General features: G+C 39.4%; 1 protein-coding gene across 2 annotated transcripts in view; it reads right to left on the bottom strand.

Moving 5' to 3' along the window:
* Positions 1–21,689, bottom strand: part of reln (reelin) — a 203,848-nt gene that overhangs the window by 64,675 nt on the left and 117,484 nt on the right. For both annotated transcript variants that reach the window (XM_049473397.1, XM_049473396.1), the window contains exons 11-22: positions 21,295–21,440; positions 17,559–17,710; positions 16,472–16,587; positions 13,823–14,031; positions 13,414–13,542; positions 13,195–13,298; positions 12,174–12,240; positions 10,843–11,076; positions 6,865–7,026; positions 2,936–3,172; positions 1,421–1,613; positions 69–181 (exon numbers count right to left, since the gene is read on the bottom strand). In XM_049473397.1, the coding sequence (XP_049329354.1) occupies positions 69–181; positions 1,421–1,613; positions 2,936–3,172; positions 6,865–7,026; positions 10,843–11,076; positions 12,174–12,240; positions 13,195–13,298; positions 13,414–13,542; positions 13,823–14,031; positions 16,472–16,587; positions 17,559–17,710; positions 21,295–21,440 (1,862 nt within the window). The remainder of the gene's footprint in view (positions 1–68; positions 182–1,420; positions 1,614–2,935; positions 3,173–6,864; positions 7,027–10,842; positions 11,077–12,173; positions 12,241–13,194; positions 13,299–13,413; positions 13,543–13,822; positions 14,032–16,471; positions 16,588–17,558; positions 17,711–21,294; positions 21,441–21,689) is intronic.

Genomic DNA, 21,689 nt, shown 5'->3' on the forward strand with positions numbered 1-21,689 from the left:
ATCCTCAGCATCCCTGTGTCTTCTGAAGCACTCTGCTGTGGAGAGCTATACGGTGTAACTGTACTCACCAGGTTTTCTGGGGTAGGGGAAGAGTGATTCGTCTCCAGCCAGTGAACTCTGAAGGATGGTAGACACTGGGAGCAGTGAACTCAGAGCAGCTGGGCATACCTGGAAGACATGCCTGTGGATAAAACACAGAAATGCTACTTAATATCTTGTTAACGTTAACTCAATATACTCTGGTGTGAAAAAGTATTTTACAGATTTCTTTTGTTTTTTACATTTTTCAGATTATCAAACAAACTTTAATATCAGACAAAGATAATCTGTGCAAATATAAATAACTTTTTAAATGATGATTCTGTTTATTAGGTAAAAAAAACATTCAAATCAGGCCTGATTACTGACAGACCTATAGAATCAAGAAATCAAATAGAACTTAAATAGAACCTGTCTGACAACATTAAGGAGATAAAAGATCTCAAAAAGCAACACATTATACCCCAATCTGAATAAATTAAAAAACAGAGAAAACAAAGTCATTGATCATCTATCAGTCTGGAAAAGTATAAAGTTACTTATAAGGCTTTGAGACTCCAGAGAACCACAGTGATTCACTATTATTCACTAATGGAGAAAACATTGAACACTGGTGAACCTTTCCAGGAGTGACCGGCCGACCAAAATTACTCCAAAAGGGCATGAAGAACTCATCCAGGAGATCCCAAAAGAACCCAGAACAACATTTAAAGAACTGCAGCTCTCACTCGCCTCAGTTAAAATCAGTGTTAATTATTTAATAAGAAGAAAGAGACTGGTTATCTTTGCCTGATATCATAGTTTTATTGATAATCTGAAAAATATCAGTATCACAAAAGAGCAAAAACAAAAGAAATCTGTAGGAAGAAAATACTTTTCACGCTGCTGTATATTGAGATCAGGCTGCATCATGCTGTAAAGGGAGTATTTAAAACAGGAACACTGTGTAAATTATTCTGGATTAGACCCTCCAATGTTATCATGTTTAAATTAACCCTAAAGCTTATTAAGTTTAAGATGAATTGGTTGCTGTGTAAAAAAGCAAAGAGATGCCATAGAAACATTTGCTCATCCTGTCAGGTTATGGGAAAACTCATTTAAGTTATTATGTGTGCACCACTTCTCAGCATTAGGAGAGGCGTTTCAACATGCTGTCATTGATTAGGTAGGGTGATATATACTGACTGATGTTTAAAAGTTGGCCTAGGAGAAGTGTGCCCTCTTAGGGTAATGTGATGCACATATTTACTCAAATAGCAGTTTATTTTAGAGAGAACACAAGCAACTAATCGCAACACTTACAACTCATAACTCATGTTATTTATATTAATACTGTTCTTTCATCAATTTCTCTCATACTTAAAAAGTCTAAAGCTCTTACCTCCTTAACCAGATGCCAGGTCAGTCCATGATTGGTAGAAAACTCCAGCCTAACTTGTGTGTCAATGTGGGGGGAGGACTCTCGCCCGCAGCCCATTACCAGGGAGAACTGCAGTGTGTACGACGCTCCAATCTGCATGGACTGAGTCTCCACATACCGGATACTGGAGCCAGGGTTGGGATCACCAGAGAAACTGAGCAAATACCAGCAGAAAATACATAATGAATCTTACTATTCACCTCAACTAAAATTAGAAAACATTTAACAATATATTAAAATACAATATTACAATCAATTATTAAATAGGTGAAGTAAATATAAAGTAAATATAATAAGTGAAATGTTGTAACACACTGAAGCATATAAACATTTTACAGACCTGTAATTATGGTTTATGGTGACAAAATGAAACAAGCTTCTGCTACCAATGTATCATATTTTTAACATTATAAGGTGCACCGTACTATAAGGTGCACTATCAATAAATGTCTATTTTTTGGTCTATTTTCATACATAAAGTGCACTGAATTATAAGGTGCATTATGCAACACTAGTAAGGAACAGTGTGTCGCCATGTTTTTATTCTAATTCAGCAGCTTTCACCACCCAGAGGCCTTTAACGCCCTTTAAAGCAAAAATAAGTTAAGTTAACCAAACTATTCTTAAAATAATTTATTTATTATCTATATATTATTTATTTAATTATAAACAAGTCTTCTGATTATTTACAGTAAGCTTAGATTGGAGCATTAGCATTAGCCACTAACCCCTAGCGATTAGCTGCTAATGCCACCCAACAGCACTACATTGAGGAATCTTGAGTGTTCTGGTAAGCCAGGGTGATATTAGCTAGCAGTCTTTCACACATAACTTGTTTTATAATGGTAAACACACAAACTACAGTCTGATGTACTCACCTCTGAACAGTGAAAGAGCTAGCACTGAGGCTAGTGGCTAATGCTAATGCTGCTTCAGCAGTGCTAGCCGGGGTTGGCAACAGGCTACAGGCTGATAATACTCCCCTCTGAATGGCTAAAGAGCTAGCGCTTAGTGCGGTTAGTGGCTAATGCTAATGCTGCACCAGCAGTTACAGCATTACACTGTATAACATATATACCTTAGTGCAGTATCTTTACTGTTCCTTACAACCTGACTGATAAAATTCACAAGACGATTTCTGGGAAAATGAAAGGATTTTGAGTGCACCTTATAGTCCGGAAAATGTGAAGAAGAAAAGTCCTAAAACAAACCAGATCACTACAAATCTCTGCTACAAATAAAAGTGCACACCTAGTTTCCATCATGCATCATTTACAAACTATTCAGTTAAAAACAGAGTGAGTGCAAACAGGTGGGTTAACTGTATAGTTTACTGTCTGCGAACTTATTGCAATGTTTCTGTAAATAGATACATTTTTCTAACCTAAACACATCAATACAAACCCACTACTACGCATACCCTTATACTTATAAGCCCTTTCTCAGCTGTTCTAACCCCCAGAGGACGGGCGGTACCTGATGGTCCAGTCATGCTGGCAGTAGGGCTGCACACGACCCAGATAAAAGCCCAAACTCTGAGTGACGTCCAGCACGTTGCTGAAGTCCAGGCTGATGGTGTTGAAGAGTACAGAGGTCATGCTGAGCTCGTCAAGCGCCCACACATCCTGACCCCGCCCGGAGTGATACGGCTGCCACCAGCGGAACTGAACCCCGAACTTCTGCGCTCCTGAGGGGAGCTCCACCGACACAATCCTAACACAGAGAGAGCAGGGGTCAACCCAACCAACCAGAACACAGACAAAACATAAACTAAACATATTCTAAATATACTGTATGTTGCAGAAGACAGCATACACTTGAAGATCTACTTCAGATTACATAAAAGGCAGACTATTGGTATAAACAAACATTATTTATATTTCTATACAGAGTTTTAAGAAAGCCCCCTTCATGATTTCTTATTTTTTTGCATGTTGGTCTGTTAATTGTTTAAGATCATCAAACTAATTAAAATATAAGTCTAAGACAACACAATTAAACACAAAATATATTTTTTTAAAAAGTGAACCTAAACAACCTAATAACTAATTGTTCCACCCTTTGCAGCAACAACTGTAATCAAGCGTTTGCAGTAACTATTTACAGAGCTGTGGAGGAATTTTGGATTTGCTCTTCTTTACAGAATTGTTGTAATTCAGCCAAATTGGAGGATTTTCCAGCATGAAGTGGCTTTTTTAAAGTCATGCCACAGCACCTCAATCAGATTCAGGTCAGGACTACACTGTAAAAAATTGCTGTAAAAATACAGCCAAATTGCTACAGTACAATACATGCATTCTTAAAATACGGTAATACTGTTAATAATAACGCTTTATTCACAGTATTACCGTATTTTGCCGGCATATGGCACAAGTAAAACATTTTACAGTAAAGAACATTATTTTCCCAAAGCCATCCTCAGGAGATGTATCCAATTGCACAGCCGGAGAGCCACCGCAGACCTATCTAGACCTGCGGTTCTAGATGTGCCGTAGTTATAGATGTGCGCAGCCCAGGGGCTTGGATGTAACATGTAATATACAGATACTGTTTTGGTATGTCGTGGGAGCAGACTAAGGAAAGAGATGTTTGTAAGCAACAATAGTATATGATAGCTTGTAATGTCTGAAGGTCATTTTTATAATATTTTTATAATAATTATAATGTTCATCATGAAGGATGAATCTGGCCAGCGATGATGTGCCTTAGTTCATTAAGTTCTACTTAGCTTTATAGCTACCAGGTAGCTAGGTTGACTAATTTTGAAACAACATTAAGGAAAATAATTTACACTAACTACACTTCTTTTATCAGTACTTTAGCAAGCTAAAAATCAGCCTGGACATACGGTCTTCTAAAGTAGTATTTTTCATGGGTCTCATGGTAATGCCTGGCCGATGATTAATGTAAAACTAATAATGACTGTTAACAATGTGCACCAATACTATTGTTATACTAGATAAAATAGTCAACATGTACAGATTGGTTAGTCCTAATAAACTGTATACTGAGTACAGTTTTGTATGACTAAAAAACAAATTAAGGGTTTGCGGGATCAATTAAGATTGGTGAAGTTCTATTCCAGTGCAAAGTAATTCAGTAGTTGTGTTTAAATAATTAAAAATAAATTATCTACAGGAGACAAGCTGTGTGTGTAAATTACCAAATTAATCAAAACTGTCCAAAAAAAAAAGAATGAAAAAATATGTTTTACTAATTTTATTTAAATACAAAATGTGGTGTAAATGTTACGGGAGAGAGAAGTGTTGGATATTATATTTGTTTATGCAGATATGTTTATATTTAGTTGTTTATTTGATTAATCATTATGAATGTGCTTTACTATAATTTAGATTGCACTTTCTTTTAGTGACATAAAAGGGTGTGCTTGTGGAACTTGTTTGACTGGAAAACAGGTGGAAAAATAAATGATCTTAAAAGAGGTGTAGAAAAAAAGCGGGAAGGAGAACAAAGGAAATGCCACTCTTGGCAAATACAAACAAGGAAAGGAGCTTAGTCTTGAGGGTTGTGTCATTTGTGAGGGCATCCTACCTATATTCTTGACCGGGTTTGCAACTTTGTTTGCAATGTACTACGTGTTCAATCTGCAGTACCAGGAGGAGGCCTCTTGTACTTTGGAGTTTATTCAGAGGTAAGACACATTGTTTCTGTCTTTTTCTTCTTGTGCATGCTTAATTTCCTTAATCACTCTAAAAGTCACCAACTGAATGCTATTTTATACTGCTGTATCTCCAGACGCTTCATTGGGATAAACCCAGAGAGGGGTTCAAAGACAATCCGGTCAAAGAAGACAGGCAAAATCGTCAATCCTCGTGTCTCCACACTCCTAAAGAATCTCATGGACTTTCAGTGGGACTTCATTTAAATGTTCACACACTCACACTATACTCTCTCTGATAGTAATAATGATTTTTTCTTTTTTTTTTGTTTTCAAAGAAACATTTTAGTTTATTTTAACTGGCCTCTACCAGAAAACAACTAATTTTTTTAGTCTTACTTTTTTTGAGCTTGAGAATGAGAGGGGTTTGATGGCCAGATTGTTCAAACAACTCACTGAGTGTATCTGCTCTGAGGTTGTTATTATATTGTCATTTTGTTTAATAAAAAATGTACTATAACATATTTAATGCTGTTTTTGTGTTTTTTCAATTTAGCTTAATTTGTAATTTAGAATACAGCACAAAAATTCGGTAAAAAGCTGGAAGCCTTGCTGCCAGTATTTTACTGTATTTGGTCCAATTCACGGTATTTTCATGTTTTGAATAAAACAGTAAGAAACTGTCATTCAGAATACAGGACAGAAACCGTAAAAATTACAGTAAAGAGCTGAAAACCCTGCTGCCAGTATTTTACTGTAATTTTACATGGAAATTTTTTACAGTCCTCACTTTGTTTTTCTTCATCCAATCAGAGGTGGTCTTGCTGGTGTGTTTTGGATCATTGTCCTGCTGCAGAACCCAAGTTCATTTCAGCTTTCAGCTTATATTCTCCCTCAGGACTTTTTGGTAGACAGTGGAATTTATGATTCCATTTATCACAGCAAGTCTTCCAGGCCCTGATGCCCCAGATCATCACACTACCACCACCATGTTTTACTGTAGGTATGATGCTCTTTTTCTGAATGTGTTGTTAATTTTGTGCCAGATGTAACACTTTCCAAAAAAATAAATGTTTGTCTTGTCAGTTTTTACAAAAAGCTTGTGGGTTCATCAAGATGTTTTCTACCAAAATTTAAAATTCTTTTAGCTCAGCTGTGGTTTTCATCTTGGCACATTTTTGCTCAGCCTCTTTCTTGAACACTGTCATGAACACTGACCTTAACTGAGGCGAGTGAGACCTGCAGTTCTTGTTCTGGGGTCTTTTGTGACCTCTTGGATAGGTTGTTGCTGCTCTCTTGGGGTAATTTTGGTCAACCACCCACTCATGGGAAGGTTTACTGTGGTTCACTTGAGTCCCAAAACTTTTATAACTTTTTTCCAGACTGATAAATCTACTTTCTTCTCTGGATATGGGGTATCTTTAGGTCTACTTGGCTTTGTCAGGCAGAGTCTATTAAAGTGATTTCTTGATTGAGAACAGGTAACAGTAATCAGGTCTGGTGTGATTAGAGAAATTGAACTTAGGTGTGATAAACCACAGTTATGTTATGTTTTAAGTAGTGGGGCAAAACAAATCATACAGGATACAAGATTTTTTTTCTCCCTTAAAAATAAAAACCTTCATTAAAAAACTGCATTTCGTGTTTATTTGTGTTGTCTCTGACTAATATTTAAATTAGTTTATTGATCTGAAACCTTTAAGACAAACATGCAAAAACATATAGAATCTTATAAAATCATGAAGGGGCAAACACTGTGGTAGTGAAGGACCCTGATATGTCAAACCTGGGCTCATGGTAACCCTGGTAGGAGAAGTGCTGCAGCAGAGTCCAGGTGATGCCATTATCTGAGGAGTAGTGGAGCAGTAACCCCTCCCCGGGCTGATCTGGGGCGGGACAGGAACTGAGGGTACTTCGGCTACCCAACCTCAGAGTGAACTGCAGGTACCTACACAGGTAAGGACCAGGAAAGAAAAAGGAGAGCAGGAAAAGCATTAGTCTCATTATTTATCTCACTCCAGATCTGATACATAGATTAAAATACTTTACCCTAAAGCCCCAAGTTCCCAGATATTTTCAGTTTAAATTAAATGGACAGTAATGTTGGGAATCCTGAAGGTATTGGTATTTTATTACAAAACACAAAAGAAAAATGGTGTTACATTACATTACAAATAGCACAGTCCCGTGTTAAGTGTAAAACTGCAGCAGCGCGCCACAGTGTGAAGAGATCCTCTCTTATCAATCACTAATTAAAATAAATCGTCTCAAACTGCAAGACCACATCACTGCTTTGGGTGTGTGCTCAACTCTGCAAACAGATAAGTGTCTTTACTTTTTGCAGCTTATAGAATCTGGGGAGTAGATTAAAATAAATAAATACAAAAATACAAGAAAACTATAGTTCAGTAATTTAATATCATAAAAATATATCACAAATTGTATGTAAATGAATACATATATAGGTGTATCCATATTAGCAGAACACAAATGAATTGTATTATTTGCTCTTGTTATTTGTTATTTCTGTGGTTTTTAAGTTAAAGAGGAGACACTGAGATATTTCTCACCATCTTCTTGCTGTGGTGAAGTCAGAGCAGATGCTGATAAGCATAACCCCTGCTGCTCTCTGCTTCAGTGTTTTTCAGAGAGGATTAAATAAAGGACAGGCTCTGTATCAGCATCACTCAGAGGATCAATTCCTCTTTATACACACAGCGGAAAGCAGTGGAGGACAGTGAAGTATCCACTCTCTAGAATAAATGTACATTTAATATTTAGACTTACATTTTTTATTAAATCTTAATATGTTTAAACGATAAAAAGACATTGTTTGTTTAAGGCACAATGATGTCGCCTTCTAATTCCTGTCTGGATGTTAACCTACACAGATTTTTCTCCTAAAAACTGTTTATTTGGGTGAATAAAGAGCTTCCGTTTTTTACAGTAAGCTTAGATTCCAGCGGCTAATGCTGCCAGACAGCACTACACCGAGGAACCCTGAGTGTTCCAGTAACCCAGGATGGTATTAGCTGGAGGTTCGTCCCACGTGTCTTATTCGAACATGGTAAACGTGCACACTACAGGCCGATATACTCTCCTCTGAATGTCAAAAGAGCTAGCCTTTAGCATTGTTAGTGGCTAATGCTAATGCTGCTCCAGCAGTGCTAACTGGGGGTTAGCAGCAGACTACAGGTCAATTATACTCACTTCTGAATGGCGAAAGAGCAATCGTTTTGAGAGAACTAACCTGAAACTCCTGTATAACTCTGTACTTCAGAGTGGCTTTACTGCTCCTTAATACCTGACTGGTAGAATTCATTATTATCAGGGACAAGCTATCCAGAATAAGTGGGAACAGATCACTGCTGAAGTGTTTTAGTGGAACTTAATGATTTTGGCAGTACTGCTTTTCTAACTTGTTTCTGGAATCGTCTTTCTGTTCTGTTTATTCTGTAACATGTAAATCAGGGTCCTCCCCTGTTGTCAATACTGTTGCACATTTTGCTGTTTTAATCAGATTCACTGTTCAGCTTGACCCTCGGGTGGTGGGAAAATGTCAGTCATAAATCACTTCATTTACACTGCAGAACCGCTGCTACACTGCATCTCCCATACAGAGCAACATGCAGTCGTTTAGAGGAAAAACTTGCATTTTACTCTGCTGCACTGTCTGAGGGCGTTTTCACACCAGTACTATTTGGTCCTGTTAAAACAGACTCTGGAGCAGTTTGCTTATGGTGAGAATGTGATCCAGTTTCGATTTGACTATCATATATATGCTATCATATGTACTCCTTTTATTTCACCCAAACTAAAATCTGATATATTAGACAGATAACAATAATTACAACAGCTATGAACAAATGCGGTCTCTGCTGCTCCATGCTGTTTACACATGTGGTCTGTGCAGCGTTCACTGCTCGTAGCCCAGCGACTCTGTTTACTACATGTAAATCCGCGCTGCACGTCCCATTAAAAACACTGCGTTAAATTTTCAGTGTTCTGTGTTAAAGCAGATTCACACTGCACAGATATACAGATATACACACTGGAACACAGAATCTTCTCACTATATTTACTTTTTTGCTCCGGCACCAGACCAATCAGAAGAGACAAAGTGCTCGAGTGGTTTATTAGTACACATTTTGGTGCATCTAAGTTTATACCTGTGCGAAATCAAACCAAACAGAAGGAGAAACGCTCCAAATAAACAAACTCATCCACTGATTCAGATCATAGAAACCAACTACAGGTGAGTTTCCGAACTGGATTTTCCAACTTCAGGCTGAACTTAGTTGCAAACTTCTCATTCGAAGGTCTAAGATACAAATCCCAATGGATCAAAGTGATGGTTCTCTGGTTCGATTCATGCTTCTTGCCATCAGCAGCCGGAATCTGAGCGAGCACAATTGGCCATGCACTCTCTGGGTGGGTTGATGGCACTCTCTCTCCCCACATCACTCCCAAGGATACTTTACATTACATAGCATTTAGCAGATGCTTTTATCCAAAGCAACTTACAAAAAATGAAGTAATTATATAATGATGTCGGTCAGCACGAGGCATCTGTGAGCTGATGTATCAGATCCGAGCCGCTGCGCTTTCCTCCGAGCGTTAGCACTGTGATACTACTCAGCAATGCTGCATCAGCAGCAGTTCAAAAAGAGGCGGAGTCTGACTTCACATGTGTCAGAGGAGGCGTGTGCTAATCCTCACCCTCCTGGTGTTGCAGCATTAATAATGATAGGGTGGGTTCAGCTAAGTGGGTGGGGTAATCAGCATCGCTAAATTAGGAGGATTTTCACAGAGCTCTTTACAGCCGCACTGGCAGTGTTTAAAGTAATGCTTTAGTTTAAACATTCCCAACAACATAGTGAATAAAAAGGCTCCATGTGACTTATGCTAACCATACACTTGATGACTGTGAAAAGACTCCGAAAAGACTTTTAACAGACTAAAGTCTAAAAACACCCTCTCACACAAGCTACAGACTTTTCACTCACAGAATAAGTTTTTGTTAAGACTGGGGATCTTGCAGCACTCTCTGCAAGACTGCAACTAGATTCTATCTGAGATTATTTTATTATTTTATCTTATTATTGTAAATGGGAAGACACTTCAAAGAGACACTCCTGCTCACTCCACAGCTCCACCAGTTTCTCCCCCTTTTCTACTCTCCAGGAGAACAGAGGTTTCTGAGCCATTGGCAGGTTTCCTATTGGTTGTTGACATTGTTCACTTCACTATTTGCGTGAGCCAAGTCTTGAGACAATATAATATAATATTAATTTTATCTGAACTCCATGAGCAGAAAAAAACAACTATACAATCTAGATGATGAGATCGCAACTCCACTCTAGCAAGACTCGCCTGTAAAATCATTTGGTGTAAGGCACTGTCACTACAGATTGATTTCTGGAATATATGCTTTGGATTTGCTTCCACTTTCCAATTTATAATCATGTACAAATACAAATACAAATATCACCACTATATTAGATTTAACATGTGTAGTTCTGAATATAAATAGGGTAAAAAACATACAAAACACAATCACAGAGGCACACGCATCTACAGTCAAAGAGTTTCCCTCTCACACAGTCATTTCAGCAGGAACGCAGATACCTCTCATCAGATGAGATACATAAATGAATCACTAGATGAATAAATACAAATAAACATTATAACATAAATAGATTTATAAATACATAAACCAATCAATACATGACTCAAAGATGTGATTGTCTGTTTGTGCAGTTACCTGGCCTGAGAGCTGTCCAGTGGAGCAGTGACCAGATGTCTCCTGTTGTCTCTGTTGAAGACCAAGGCCTTTCCACTGGCTAAAACCCCACAGGCGAAACTGACCTCAGCCCCCCGCAGAGAGGAGAAGCTGTGGTAGGAGGAGAGCCTCGGACTGGAGAAACCCTCCGACAGGAAGGCGGGGAACGTCTGAGAAGCCAGTTCACACGCTGGACCACTGAAACCTGGATCACACCTGTGTAGGCATTCATTATATACATCTTTATGTGACATCTTTAAGAGAATGCCCCTTATAGATTTCTTATTTTTTTGTCTCTTAAATGCTTCAGATCATCAAACAAATTTACATTTTAGTCAAAGTCTAGCTTTAAACCCATATGGCCCTTTTTTAAAAAAAGTGTTTGCCTCCTAAATCTAATAACTGGTTGTTTCACTCTTAGCAGCATTAACTGTAATCAAGTCTTTCACAGAGATGTGGAGGAATTCTGTCCAGCTCTTCTTTACAGAATTGTTGTAATTCAGCCACATTGGAGGATTTTCAAGCATAAATCGCCTTTTTAAGGTCACGCCACAGCATCTCAATCAGATTCAGGTCAGGACTTTGACTAGTTCACTCCAAAGTCTACATTTTATTTGTCTCAGCCAATCAAAGGTGGATATGCTGGTGTGTTTTGGGTCATTGTCCTGCTGCAGAACCCAAGTTTGTTTCAGCTTGAGATCATGAACAGATGGTTGGATATGCTCCTTCAGGATCTTTTGTTAGATCTTTTGTTAGCATAATTCATAGTTCCATTTATCACAGCAAAACAGCCCCAGATCATCACGCTTCCACCACCATGTTTTAATGTTGGTATAATGTTATTTTTCTAAAATGCAGTGTTACTTTTACGTCAGATATAATGGTGGGGTTCAAGATGTTTTTGCTCAGCAGTGGTTTTCATCTTGGCACTCATACTGTGGTTCCCTGAGACTAATAGATCCCAGTTACTTTCTTTCTTATTTGTTCCTGAATTTCTTTGGATTTTGGCATGATGTCTAGCTTTTACATATCTTTTGGTGGACTTCACTTTATCAGGCAGGTCCTTTTTAAGTGATTTCTTGATTGAGGTTTGGAATTTTTTTCTCCTTTAAGAATTAAAACTCATATTCATCATTAAAACTTCATTTTGTGTTTAATTGTGTTGTCTTTGACTAATATTTTCATTTGTTTGATGATCTGAAACATTAGTAATTCTATAATTCTAATATTGTTTCAGGTTTTGTAAATAAGCAATGCTGTGCCCGGTCTACACAGTGTTATGTAAATTATATAGATGATAAAAATGTGCTCACTTGCAGCCGGTGCGTGTGCAGTGTCCTCGTCCTGAGCAGGACCTCAGACAGGAGGGCCCGATGTACACTGTACAGAGCAGCAAACACCCACAAACACGTTAAAATAACTCATATGATATATATAGATACAGCTTTGGACAAAAAAAAAGAGACCACTTAACGATAATGATGATTTTCCTTGATTTTACTAACTTGAAAACATCTAGAACATAATCAAGAGGAAGATGGATGAACCAAACTGAACTGCTTGAATTTTTGCACCAGGAGTAAAGCAGCATAAAGTTATCCAAAATCAGTGTGTAAGACTGGTGGAGGAGAACAGGATGCCAAGATGCATAAAAAAAACTGTGATTAAAAACGAGGGTTATTCCACCAAATATTGATTTTTTGTTTAACCAAATTCAGATGTTTGCAGCCAAATAATAGGATAAATTTGGTACTAATAGGCCAATAGTATGATGACGCTACGGCTGCAATGTCGATTATTTAAATTTGTCGACTACAAATTTCATTGTCAATTAATCGTTAATTTGTAATAGTACCACATTACACAAAGTGCTGGGGACAGAAGCACAATGCGAGATGAGTAAATGTCCCTCAACTTAGTCTGTGGCTCCAAAAGCGCCCAACTCAACAGATTATATATTTAATCACTAAATACATGTTTAAATAACATCTAGACATTTAAGTGCCTTTTAAAGCTCATGTACAGCTGTTTTCTAACTTTTCAGAGATGGAGGACATCGCAGAAAATATCGTTGACTAATCAACTAATCGAAAAAATTATCTTCAGATTGGGTGACTACCAAAATAATCATTAGTTGCAGCCCTAGATGACGCTGCAATATATTTCTACGGATTCTGGGTTCAAAATCTTTTTTCATACCATCTAAAAAAAAACAGTATCTCAACGTCTTTGGGAAATCAAATGTGATAAAATTGTATTTAATGTAGACAGCAAATAACTAAATAGATCTAAATAAAGAAAAAAAAAATCAGATACAATTCTGCTGGTTCTCACCATTATCGATGGCCCACATGCTGCCGGGTCCAGTTTGTCTCCACCGGAACTGCGTACTCTCAGTGAGGGCAGCGTTAGGAAGAGGGATGGAAATCCTAGTCCACCTACACACACACACACACACACACACACATCAAATAAATCAATCCAATAAAACCAATATTCGGAACTAAATGAAAAGTGTAAGGATGGATATTCTGGTATCAGAGGGACACTGACCCACTGTAGTTCTCAGAGGAGTAAACTGTGCTGTGGGGAAGATGTGTTCCTGAACACAGCTCAGGCAGACACTCTGTGTGCAGGAGGGACCAGGAGCGACCGTGATTGGTCGAAAACTCTAAATTGACGCTAAACAGAAAATGTGAAAATATTAATATGACATTCTGCATCTTTCTGAAACTCTATAGAGTGCAAGGCAGCTGCTTTTGCCTTTCCTATTCATAACTGTGATCACGCCACAGACTCACAGGCTAATTATGTTCTGAGACCTGGTAATGGCAAGAGCTTAGTGCCCAGACCTTTTCAAAGTGTATTTAAAATGTGTCATTGCTGTACAAAAAAAAACTACACATTTACTTATTAACAATTTATGATCCAGTAAACTATATAAAATGGTTATAGTGGACACCTATTAGCAGGCTGGTAGGAGCCACAGCCGAGGTTGATGGAGAACTGGGCCATGTGTGTGTGAGCACCAGGCAACACGGGCAGCAGCTGCAGGAAATCCACAGCCCAGACATGATGATTCAGTTCAGCATGAAACTTCTGCTCCAGACAGAATTTAGTCTTAGGAGTCTGTAGCTCTACAGGCAGCGCCACCGACACCACCGCAGGAGTCTGGAGAGAGATAGAGGGAGAGAAAGAGAGAGAGAAGGAAAGAAAAAAGAGAGACTCTTGAATTTTAGCTCTTGAGTAGCTACAAGCAGCTCAAACAAGATAAAAACAAAGAAATAAAAGGAAAGAAAGAAAGAAAAGAACAAAAAATACAAAAGTGGAAGAGAAATCTTTCACACATTTACTGCAAAATCTGGTTCGCAAATCAATACCTCCACTCCTCACACAGAAAAAAGTACCGCACATCATCAGTGAGGGGTCTAGTATGTGAAGTCTAACACCAATCTCTTCATCACCAAGTTAGTTCCCAACCCGTGGGACAAAGCCTTCCCCTTATTCCACCTCTGATCACCATCAAGAGACCAGGCAGGCCTGAGGACAGCTAGGAACAACCTGCCCCACGGCATCAGAAAAGACAGTACTTAAAGAAGGTATCCCAACACTTCAGTGATAGCAGAGACACATGGAACCTGTGGCCGGGAATTCAGTCTATCACAGACTATAAACCCCATCCACAGTCCTGCAACAGCAAGAATGGATTCTTCACACGGTTTAAACCGCTCAACAACACATCCACTCAGAAATCCATCCCTCCTCCTGGTGACCAGGTGCTGACGCTGTCCCCAGACAGTATGAGGAGAGCATTCAGCAGGATCAATGCTCGGAAAGCTCCTGGGCCTGACAACATTCCTGGCCGTGTGCTGAGAGACTGTGCCTGGGAACTCGCAGAGGTTTATACTGACATTTATAACACCTCTCTGAGTCAGGCGGTGGTTCCCACATGCTTCAAAGCCACCACCATCATCCCTGTCCCAAAGAAGGCATCGCCATGCTGTTTCAATGACTATCGTCCAGTTGCACTCACCCTCATCCTCATGAAGTGCTTCGAACGACTAGTCATGCATCACATCAAGTCTTCGCTCCCCCCCTCCCTGGACCCCTACCAGTTTGCATATCGGTCAAATCGCTCGACCGATGATGCCATCTCCACTGTTCTCCACTCAGCCCTCACACACCTGGACAAGAAGAACACCTACGTCAGAATGCTGTTTGTTGACTTCAGCTCAGCATTCAACACAATCGTCCCCCAACAGCTCATACACAAACTGGACAGTCTGGGGCTGAGCACTTCACTGTGCAACTGGCTGTTAGACTTCCTGACTGGAAGACCACAGGCAGTGCGGGTTGGCAGCAGCACATCCAGCATCACCACACTGAACACAGGGGCTCCCCAAGGATGTGTGCTGAGCCCCCTTCTGTTCACTCTGCTGACCCACGATTGCACACCAGCACACACCTCCAACCTCTTCGTCAAGTTTGCGGATGACACGACGGTGGTGGGTCTCATCAGCAACAACGATGAGTCACACTACAGGATCGAGGTGAGCCGCCTGGCCTCCTGGTGCAAACACAACAATCTCTCTCTGAACACAGAGAAGACCAAGGAGATTGTTGTGGACTTCAGGAGAACTCACACACAGCACACCCCTCTGTTCATCAACGGAACTGCTGTGGAGAGGGTGAGCAGCACCAAGTTTCTGGGTGTGCACGTCACAGAGGACCTCTCCTGGAGCACCAACTCAGCGTCACTGGCCAGGAAGGCAAACCAGCGTCTCTACTTTCTACGCAAGCTGAGAAGAGCTGGAGCCCCCACCCCCATCATGACCACCTTCTACAGAGGGGCCATCGAGAGCATCCTGACAAGCTGTTTCACCGTGTTTTATCCTGTGTGTCATCTGGTGTGGCTGATATAGAACAAAACCCAGTTACCGAGTTATCTCCTCATCAAACTGCACAGCCTGCACACTTGGTGCAATTACCACAAAAGAAGTAAATAGCACCTAAAGCCTTTAAAACAGCTGTAATTAAACCTTTGATCAAGAAACCAAATCTTGATCCTACTGTACGGTCTAACCTATTTTAAACTTTTTTATAACTTTTAAACCGTTTATTTCTAAGATTTTAGAAAAAGCTGTAGCCCAACAACTTTGCTCTTACCTGATAAAAAAACAGATCTATGAAACATTTCAATCTGGATTTAGGCCTCATCACAGCACTGAGACAGCTTTAGTTTAAATAACAATCGATCTCTTTCTTGCTGCCGACCAAGGCTAAGTGTGTCTGCTAATGGTAGGACCTTCCCAGGAGTGGCCGCCCTACCGAAATTATGTTAGGCTGTGCGGTGTGAGCATTGTGATTTAACCAGGCAAATACTAATATAAAACACATGCAAATACGCTTAAATTAATGTCTATTGTATATCTGATTAGTTTGATTAAAAAGAAATCAATGTCTGAAACATTATAGAGGCACTGCACATTTAGATTTACAACAAATAGACAGCATTCTTTGGGACCTATTCCCCTTTTCTTCTTATCTATTATCTAAATATAACTGTTCTTATGATCATACATACAGTATTAATCCACTTTAACAGTCTTACCCTGTAGGCTGAAAACGGTAGTGTGTCCAAAACAACATGTCCTCTCCTTCCTTCTGACCATCCAAACAGGATAACGCTATTCTCATGTGCCTCCGCAGGGTCACACTCCCCCCCACCTAACACACAACAACACACAGTCACACAAACAGAGCACAGCTTATTCAACTAAATACTTCCCATTTAAATCAGACATATTCATTAACATAACCTTTTGGAGCATTTCTGTTAGTCCATTCATCAAGAATATTTTACACAATGTTACTAATAACTGTAAGATTTTAATTATAGTCCAGGTTTTTCAGATATTTATGTATAAATTACACTTTAAATAGTATAAATGGATACATTTGCAAAAGACGCATGAGCACAAAGATGCATGAGCAACAACCACATGTTCCACATGGATAGGCTGCCCCTTTAGAGGAAAAGGAGAGTGTTTGTTTTTGCTTATTCAGTGTGCATAAATAGGATTTCACTGTAATTAATGAAATTGCCCAAATATACTTTATGTCTTATTACCCAAATGTTTTTCAAACAGTTTGCACATATCCCAATCTCAATATTTCAAAAACACACAAAAAAACACAATGTAAAATAATGCCCAGCACTTAAATTCAAGAGTCACTCTAGCATTAATTCACTCTAGCATTAATTTAATTTTTTTATTGTACTGTGAATTTAGACACTTGTATTAGGATATGTCTCCCAAAACACGAAGGAATTAAACCTGGAATGGGGCTAAAAGATATTTCAATATATATAAATAATGAAAATACTATACGAGTTCAAAGTATTAATTACTTTCATCTGTGTGTAGTATTTATTATCGCTTTCCAATGAAAAACACTTATCTTCAAAACAGCAACTTTACAGGAGAGAGAAAAAACCTTCTTACCTTAAAACGGAAGTCAATGTAAAAAGAGTTTATTTCAGGTCATTTTGAAGAGTTTCTATTGCTCCATTTATCAAGAAATGTTGGCACAGTGTAAGGGACAGTTTGTCTGTTCAAATTATGTGGTAAACTAAAAATCGACAAAAATGGAGATAAGTGCTTTTCATTGGACAGCGACTATATAGAAATCCATACCCATGGTAAAATGAAATCGCAGGTTTCCATAAAAGGTCGTGTCCAGGTAGGGCGTGCACACTTTTCTCTCTCCGTCCCCAACGAACACGAGGGCAGAGCCCGACTCAATCTCACCACACTGAGTCCCATAGACTGCACCTTTAATCTCCCAGCTAAAGAAACACATGATTTAATAAAACATTAATAATTAGAACAAGCATTCGCAAAGTACACTCAAAACACATTACACTGCATTTTCATACGGTTTCAGTCTTTCAAAACATTTCAGTATTTTCTCTGATAAAATCAAACCATCAGGTTAAATCTGTACAATCTTAGAATTAACATTATTCAGAACTATTTATCTTAGAGGAGCTAATTACCATCAGAAAAAAACACATCTACAGTGATCTTCAGAGGTGTGGACAAGTTAATGACTTGCAAATGACCTTACAAAATCAAGAAGCAACTCAATGTGATTTTACCCTCATTGGACTTTAAGATTAAAAAGGGCTTGACCTCCTTTTTCATAATTTATTTTTTAAAGTGTTAAATGTTAAAGGCCTCCTCACCCAACACTTGCAATTCCGATACTTATTTTTCCCTTCCATTTCAGAAATTATAGGGTGTCCTGAGCCTCTAACGCTCCCTGTAACACTGAATTCATGCTGGTCTAAGAAGCTTTTTTCTAGCTGAATGTTTGAACATTCCAGATGAATGGACCAATATGAACAATATCAACAAAATTAGTCACTTTTACTATATTATTACATTATTACTCAAACTGAGGAATGTTTCTAAAGCAGTGTTTTTTGGTATATAATGATTTTCCTCCTAGAACAGGCGTGTCCAAACTACGGCCCGCGGGTCATTTGTGGCCCGTTTCCTTTTTTGGAAGAGTTTCCTATTTTAGAAATAGAATCAAAGTTGGCCCGCTGTTAAGCAGGTTTTTATAATGTGTGAGTTTTAAAGTTTGAACGCTAGGTGTCAGAAACGGGCCAAAGAGTCTAAAAGCGGAGAGAGTGCGCATTTCTAGCGCAGAGAAACGGGGCAAAAGAGTCTAAAAGCGGAGAGAGTGCGCATTTCTAGCGCAGAAAAACGGGCCAAAGAGTCTAAAAGCGGAGAGGGTGCGCATTTCTAGTGCAGAAAAACGGGCCAAAGAGTCTAAAAGCGGAGAGAGTGCGCATTTCTAGCGCAGAAAAACGGGCCAAAGAGTCTAAAAGCGGAGAGGGTGCGCATTTCTAGCGCAGAAAAACGGGCCAAAGAGTCTAAAAGCGGAGAGAGTGCGCATTTCTAGCGCAGAGAAACGGGGCAAAAGAGTCTAAAAGTGGAGAGAGTGCGCATTTCTAGCGCAGAAAAACGGGCCAAAGAGTCTAAAAGCGGAGAGGGTGCGCATTTCTAGCGCAGAAAAACGGGCCAAAGAGTCTAAAAGCGGAGAGGGTGCGCATTTCTAGCGCAGAAAAACGGGCCAAAGAGTCTAAAAGCGGAGAGAGTGCGCATTTCTAGCGCAGAAAAACAGGTCAAAAGAGTCTAAAAGCGAAGAGGGTGCGCATTTCTAGCGCAGAAAAACAGGTCAAAAGAGTCTAAAAGCGGAGAGAGTGCGCATTTCTAGCGCAGAAAAACGGGCCAAAGAGTCTAAAAGCGGAGAGGGTGCGCATGTCTAGCGCAGAAAAACGGGCCAAAGAGTCTAAAAGCGGAGAGGGTGCGCATTTCTAGCGCAGAAAAACGGGCCAAAGAGTCTAAAAGTGGAGAGAGTGCGCATTTCTAGCACAGAAAAACGGGCCAAAGAGTCTAAAAGCGAAGAGAGTGCACATTTCTAGCGCAGAAAAACAGGTCAAAAGAGTCTAAAAGTGGAGAGAGTGCGCATTTCTAGCGCAGAAAAACGGGCCAAAGAGTCTAAAAGTGGAGAGAGTGCGCATTTCTAGCGCAGAAACACAGGTCAAAAGAGTCTAAAAGCGGAGAGAGTGCACATTTCTAGCGCAGAAAAACAGGTCAAAAGAGTCTAAAAGTGGAGAGAGTGCGCATTTCTAGCGCAGAAAAACGGGCCAAAGAGTCTAAAAGCGGAGAGAGTGCGCATTTCTAGCGCAGAAAAACGGGCCAAAGAGTCTAAAAGCGGAGAGGGTGCGCATGTCTAGCGCAGAAAAATGGGCCAAAGAGTCTAAAAGCGGAGAGGGTGCGCATTTCTAGCGCAGAAAAACGGGCCAAAGAGTCTAAAAGCGGAGAGAGTGCGCATTTCTAGCGCAGAGAAACGGGGAAAAAGAGTCTAAAAGCGGAGAGTTTGCGCATTTCTAGCACAGAAAAACGGGCCAAAGAGTCTAAAAGCGGAGAGGGTGCGCATTTCTAGCGCAGAAAAACAGGTCAAAAGAGTCTAAAAGTGGAGAGAGTGCGCATTTCTAGCGCAGAAAAACGGGCCAAAGAGTCTAAAAGCGGAGAGAGTGCGCATTTCTAGCGCAGAAAAACGGGCCAAAGAGTCTAAAAGCGGAGAGGGTGCGCATGTCTAGCGCAGAAAAACGGGCCAAAGAGTCTAAAAGCGGAGAGGGTGCGCATTTCTAGCGCAGAAAAACGGGCCAAAGAGTCTAAAAGCGGAGAGAGTGCGCATTTCTAGCGCAGAGAAACGGGGAAAAAGAGTCTAAAAGCGGAGAGTTTGCGCATTTCTAGCACAGAAAAACGGGCCAAAGAGTCTAAAAGCGGAGAGGGTGCGCATTTCTAGCGCAGAAAAACAGGTCAAAAGAGTCTAAAAGCGGAGAGAGTGCGCATTTCTAGCGCAGAAAAACCGCCAAAGAGTCTAAATGTTGCCGTAATTAAGGAGTTTAATATTAAGATACATCATGAAATGAAACATCAATTTGAAAAATCTTAGTTTACGCAACCCTGTCAAAGATAAAGATAGTTAGTCAAGTAAAATGGTGTGTAAATGAAATAATCAGGAAAATGTATTATTTAAAGTGGTATATTTCATTATTTGTTTTATTATAGAGTCTGTGGCCCGTGTCTTCAAACATATTTCTCCTTCTGGCCCCCAACAAAAAAAGTTTGAACACCCCTGACCTAGAAGAACTACTTCTGCTTTCACACTGAACCATCTGTGTAAAGTGTAATGAACCTGTAAATAGGTGAAAAACCTTAACAGTGACTCTCACTCTAAAACATTCATCTCAGTCTGGCTTCTCAATCACTACTACCTAATACTCCATATACTATCCTATACTCCTTACATTATCCTTTACCACCTTCCACTCCCTGTATGAGTATGTGTATGTGGTCGTATAGGAAGTATAGGGGACTACAGGGAGCACATGAGAATAGGGAGTATTGGGGATTATGGAAGGTATACAGTATCACAGGGTGTGTACTTATACTCCACATACTCCCCTATACTCATCATACTCCCTATACTACACTACTCTGCACTATGCTATACTATCTATATTGACCTATCCTACATATACTATCCTATTCTCTTAACCCCACACTATCTATTCTGCCCTATCCTACCATATACTAATCTACTCTCTAACACTATATATAACCACATACTCTCAATATTTCCTTTTATATAGTAAAAAGGAAAAAATAAAATGAAAACTGATACTTCACACCCGTTTTTAGACGTTTATCAACATTATAGGTGGCCAAAATACACAAGTCCTTTTATCTATTGATATTCTTTGAAAGAAGACCAAATATTAATATGTCAGTGTTGCATAATAAAGTATGAAATACTGTATTTATTATAATAATTCTATGCAATACTGACCCTTTGGGTGGACTCTCAAAGTCCTCCTCCCAGTAGCTCTGTCCTTCTTCCCGGTGGAGATCAATGTCGCGGGTAGAAGCAAAACTGTGTCCTACTCCCTCTCCTCCATGGAAATACAGCGAGTTCCCATCTGACTGACAGGCGTGCTGGTGAAAAAAAATCACTATTAGATTACGGACTGGAGTGCTGCCTTCACCACAGATAAAATCATGAATAAGGAATTTGTGAGCGCTTGGAAAAGTCAGTATGTTGTTTTAGTTAGTTGATGACTAGTAGATTAAAAAAATATTAATGTGTATTTTCTAAATTTACCACAGATATACTCCAGTGAAGATTCCTGTTTTAGTTTATTTTAATATTTTCCTCTTTCAATTATAACGTAAATGAGAAGCAAA

The sequence above is a fragment of the Astyanax mexicanus genome, unplaced genomic scaffold (genome assembly GCF_023375975.1).
Source record: "Astyanax mexicanus isolate ESR-SI-001 unplaced genomic scaffold, AstMex3_surface scaffold_37, whole genome shotgun sequence".
NCBI classification, from domain to species: domain Eukaryota; kingdom Metazoa; phylum Chordata; class Actinopteri; order Characiformes; family Acestrorhamphidae; genus Astyanax; species Astyanax mexicanus.